The sequence below is a fragment of the Humulus lupulus genome, chromosome 5 (genome assembly GCF_963169125.1).
Source record: "Humulus lupulus chromosome 5, drHumLupu1.1, whole genome shotgun sequence".
Classification (NCBI taxonomy): Eukaryota; Viridiplantae; Streptophyta; class Magnoliopsida; order Rosales; family Cannabaceae; genus Humulus; species Humulus lupulus.
Window position 1 is genome coordinate 23580417 of NC_084797.1, and position 5389 is coordinate 23585805.

Genomic DNA, 5389 nt, shown 5'->3' on the forward strand with positions numbered 1-5389 from the left:
ACATTTTGGTCTAAATGACTCTCTTAACGAGTTAATCACTATTTTAAACACACAGTGTAACGATCTTGAAAAATAAACCTAAATTACTTCACAATTTGGAAGTTAGATTGCTTATTTCTAATTAGACTTTTAATTGGAGATTTTATATGAGTTTTCTTTTATTGATTAATGTAAATGATTTAATATGTTTTTTGTGGTTGATTTTGCTACGTGAGCATCTTCCACTTGTAAGTCAGATTTTGAAAAATAAAGGAAGAAATATGTGAAATCTAATCCTAAATTACACCGATTATAATGATTGGATTTTAATCTAATCTTTATATATATAGGGGTTTATTTGTTTCAAAGAACAAATACATGAGATTGGCTAATTGTCTATTCCTATGTTTGGGCCAAAACTAGAATTGATGGGGGGATTGAATATACTTCACCCTTCACTAATTTTGTTCTATAGAGATAGTCCTTAGCTTCTTCTTTTTTTTTTTTTTTTTTTCTATAGTATATAATATATAAATTTTTTAAATATATTAATTTATGTATATTACAATGTTTTGTATTTTTCTCTTTTACTATTATTTATTTTGAATATGGTATATATTAATTTACATTAAATTTTAAATATAATAATTTTTTACTTTTCAAAATAATAAATTTATGTTATCATATTTTTATTAAATATTATATTATTTTAAAATTTATTAATACTAAAAATTATTTAATTTAATTTTTAAAATATTTAATATATAAAATATGTGATATTAAATATTTATATAATTTATTTTTAATTATGAGTACTAAATATTATTTGATATTATTAAAATAATTTTTTATTTAAAAAAATTACAAATTTATTAAAAATATATTTTACACTTGATTTAGTCTTGCACTAAACATGGTATAGTACAAATCCCACGGAGGCTCGATGGGATTGGATTTTGATCCGCGCTATTTGTGAGTTAAAGTTAGATGGTAATACTGTCCTTTGTGCGTGTGTGTCTGAGAGAGAGAGAGGGTTGGTGTATTTTTGTTACATAGGCCGCCATTGTCGAGAATCGAGCATGGAGTCCATCACCCATTACTCTTTAAATGCCTCACCCTACTCACCTCACTCACTTCTCACTTTCTTCTCATCCTTCTCCTCCACCACCACCACCACCACCAACACCAACCTCTCTGCTCCCACTCTCTCTTTCGCTCATCGCCGACCAACAATGTTCAGGAGAGGCGTCCTCACTTGCGCCTCCCAAACCCTAGCCACGCCTGAGCCCAAGGAGAACAAGCTTTGGGGGGGTCGATTCGAGGAGAGCGTCACCGACGCTGTCGAGAGGTTCACTGAGTCCATTTCATTTGACAAGGTCTTGTACAAGCATGATATCATGGGAAGTAGAGCTCACGCTTCCATGCTCGCCAAACAGGTTTTTTTTTTTGGATTTAGTTTGGTGTTTTGGGGTTCTTTTGTTTGAATGCCGAGAAATGTCGGACATGATCAAGTTGCTTAATTTTTTTATTATGTTGCATGTAGGGATTGATCAGCAACAGTGACAGGGATACCATTATTGAAGGTCTTAATAAGATAGAGAAGCTCATTGAAGATGGTAAATTCGAATGGAGAACTGATAGGGAAGATGTGCATATGAACATTGAAGCAGCGCTTATTGATATGATTGGAGAACCTGCAAAGAAGCTCCACACAGCCCGGAGCCGAAATGATCAAGTGTTAACTGACTTCCGTCTATGGTGCCGCGATGCTATTGATTTGATTGTTGGGCGGGTTAAGCATCTTCAGGTTGCATTGCTGAAACTGGCTATCAAGAATGATGGTCTTATTGTACCTGGTTATACCCACTTGCAAAGGGCACAGCCTGTTCTTCTGCAGCATCTTCTCTTAGCATTTGTTGAGCAGGTTTGAATTCTTATTAAATTACTACGTCGATTGATAGGGAAGCATATGGTTTTGTGGATGTCATAACAATGATTTTTGTTTTAGAGTTCGGCTCATCCAGATACTGTTATGATTTCTCTTTTTCTTAAGTAGAATGAGGCATGCTTTAGTATTAATTCTGGGCAATTGTGTTGCTGACTTGTAGCTTGAACGTGATGCCGGTCGTTTAGTAGACTGCAGAGCTCGCCTGAATTTCTGCCCTTTAGGTGCTTGTGCATTGGCTGGTACGGGCCTTCCTATTGATCGGTTCATGACTGCTGATGCTTTAGGATTCACTGGTCCAATGAGGAACAGGTAATCCATTAGTTGTTCACATTCTGGTTTTAGCCGTATCTTACTTTTATACCTCTGAGAAGCTTTTATAATTGCTGGCTTTGGGTTATTTCTGTTTGCAACATTGTATTGTTGATGGTTAATAAATAATCTTCATAACCGTCTCTTGTCTATCTAACTTCTTAATCAATGGTCGTCCAGGCTAAGCGTCAAATAATACATGTCCCTTAATGGGTCTCATTTCTTATTCTCTTTTTGTGATCTGAGGAATTATTTTCTGGTTTTTTGATTTGATTAAATTTATTGAGAAGCTCTTTACAAAGAGCTAAGATGTTATCTCGAGACTTTGTTGGTTTTGTTAATAGCTGTTGATGTAAACGATCATCCAAAACAGCATTCCTAATTCAGAACATAGCTTTTTGTGTTACATGTGACTTATGGCTCCCCTGGATAGCTGGCTAACTTCATTTATTGACAGTATTGATGCAGTGTCAGACAGAGATTTCATCTTGGAGTTTCTTTCTGCTAATTCCATCATAGCCATTCATTTGTCCCGGCTTGGGGAAGAATGGGTATTGTGGGCGTCAGAAGAGTTTGGATTTATAACTCCAAGTGATGCTGTTTCAACTGGAAGTAGTATCATGCCTCAGAAGAAAAACCCAGATCCCATGGAACTGGTTCGTGGAAAGTCTGCTAGAGTAGTGGGAGACCTGGTTACTCTTCTCACACTGTGCAAAGGACTTCCTCTTGCTTACAACCGTGATTTACAAGTAATAATGTCAACACTAACTTATTTGGTGATGATTTTCACTTTTGAGAAAGATAATATAATGAGACAATCTACTATGACCGTTTAACGGATTGCAAGGATAAAAATCAATCCTAAGAAAGTGGGCTATATGTTTTCCTCTGTTTGCAAGAGAAGGTCCAAAAGTGTATCTCATGTATGCTACCCATTATGTCTTGGTTGGAGCTTTGCACTTGCTTCCTTCCTCCTCCATATGTTCATACACACAAAAAAATCTGTTTTGCTTACATGTGCATAGATCATACAGGTGTAATGTAGAAAACATTTGTGTAGTAATCCGCATTCTCTCGCAACATTTGTGTTTTAACTGACAAATATTTTTTTTTTTCTATCCCTTTTTTTCTTGAGACAGGAAGATAAGGAACCTTCATTTGACAGTGTCAAGACAATTTTGGGGATGCTTGAAGTATCAGCTGAGTTTGCGCAGAACATTTCTTTCAATGAGGAAAGAATAAAAAAGGCTTTACCAGCAGGTCATCTTGATGCTACAACCTTGGCTGATTATCTTGTGAAGAAGGTAATATCATTATCCTTCTTTGTTTGCCAACTGGTTTAACTTTTAGAATTCCGTCATCATTAGCAACTACAAAGTCATATAAGCTTTCATGCTACTGGAGAAACTGATCTCAAGTCTCAACAACAGATTGATGATAGAATGACTTATTTGGTGATGGTTTTCACTTTTGAGAAAGATAATATAATGAGACACCAGTTTGGGATTGCATAAATCTCACCATATCCTTTAACAGCCAATCTTATTCCTGTAAGAACTTAGCATACCTATTTGAAGTTACGTCTTTTTGGCTGCTTATGAAATCATGTTTTTATTCCTTGGATGTAAATATCTTGGAAAGAATCCTATGATATGAAGAGATTAAGGTAGGGATAGATACTCCCAAGATCTCAGAATTTTGTCAATGAGTGATAACACCCATTAAGGGAGTACAAATAATTTCTGATGTTAGAATCTGAATCTTTTGTACTTTGCATTATAGGTCTTGATGCAGAAAGCAGTTGTTTATCTTCATGTTATGCTTTATATTCGTGAAAATCTAGTTATTTTTAGATGCTTATTGGATTCTTATCTGATTTCTGCAGGGAGTTCCCTTCCGAACGTCTCATGACATAGTTGGAAGGTCAGTTGCACTGTGTGTCTCAAAGAACTGCCAACTGAAGGAGTTGAGTCTTGATGAACTGAGAAGTTTAAATCCGGTATTTGACAAGGATGTATACGAGTATCTTGGAGTCGAAAATGCAGTTAAGAAATTTTGCTCATATGGATCAACGGGATCATCATGTGTTGCTAATCAAATTGATTACTGGGCCACTAAACTTGAAATCACCAAAGAGACATAACTGATGCTTGGTTCTGGAGATCATTAATATGGGGATCTGATATCGATTGTGAAGCTTCTTTTCGTCCTCCAGAGCCCTAGGAGGAGCTTTATAGAACTGCTCGACATAGTTTTACTGACAAGGTTCTGCTTTGTCTAAGGGTCCTTGTGAGGTTAGACTTTAGGGTCATTTGAATTTGTCCCCCATTTGCTGAAATAGGTTCTGCTTTGTGAAAGGATTTGGGGAAATAAAATTAACGAAGAAAAATATAAGAATTGTGTTTGTGTTTTTTATTATTATTATTTATAACACTATATGTTACTCTGATTATATTACTCTGATTATATGCTTGATTTGGACAAATACATTGGACAGAATGTGTCGAAACAATAAAGAATACTAGAGTTTATAGTGGTTCGGCCCCAGAATCTGGTAATAACTTACGTCTACTTGAATTGTTGTTATTGATATATGATTCAAATGAGTGATCAAAGAACTAGGGTTCAATGAGTTTCACCAACCTCTGAAGAACAAGACAATATATAGGGTTTAATGAGTTTTACCAACTTCTGAAGAACAAGACAATATATAGGATAACTCTAATATCTAGTAATCAGAATAGGATAACTCTAATATCTAGTAATCAGAAAGCAAAATGAAAGAGGATCCCTTTCCCTTGAGTCCTCTTTCTCTATTTATAGACTTAAGGAGGATTTACATTAATTTGTTACAGATATTATCTCCCAAATAATCGGATACTCAGGAAATTATGAGAGATAATTTCGGATACTATCATAACTGCATAAGATCTTCTCCGCGTATAGCATGCGTACGACCAGACTGGTCGTATGAAGAGATCGAACGTCGTGACACTAGATGTCTTCTTGGTCGATAGTCAAGCACGAATTCTGCCAGATGTTAGCCACGTATACTAAATGTTTGTCATGTCATCCATGCTTGTTTTTTGGATAACACTATACATCTTATCTTTATACTAGATACAAGCAATCTACATGAAGTAGGATTGCTTA

The 5389-nt window shown here is 35.3% G+C and overlaps 1 protein-coding gene across 1 annotated transcript; it reads left to right on the forward strand.

Moving 5' to 3' along the window:
* Positions 1 to 931: 931 nt before the first annotated feature.
* On the forward strand, positions 932 to 4688 carry LOC133834630 (argininosuccinate lyase, chloroplastic). Its single transcript, XM_062264303.1, has 6 exons — positions 932 to 1415; positions 1523 to 1903; positions 2088 to 2236; positions 2694 to 2985; positions 3376 to 3540; positions 4122 to 4688. Exons 1-6 carry the CDS (start codon positions 1059 to 1061, stop codon positions 4377 to 4379), a joined length of 1602 nt encoding a protein of 533 aa, XP_062120287.1. The 5' UTR covers positions 932 to 1058; the 3' UTR covers positions 4380 to 4688.
* The last annotated feature ends 701 nt before the right edge of the window (positions 4689 to 5389 follow it).

Excerpts from the sequence above, each read along its gene's own strand:
- LOC133834630 (XM_062264303.1), top strand. The coding sequence starts at position 1,059 with ATGGAGTCCATCACCCATTACTCTTTAAATGCCTCACCCTACTCACCT. Across the intron at positions 1,904-2,087 it reads TCTTAGCATTTGTTGAGCAG|CTTGAACGTGATGCCGGTCG; the intron begins GTTTGAATTCTT and ends GCTGACTTGTAG. Across the intron at positions 2,986-3,375 it reads CTTACAACCGTGATTTACAA|GAAGATAAGGAACCTTCATT; the intron begins GTAATAATGTCA and ends TTCTTGAGACAG.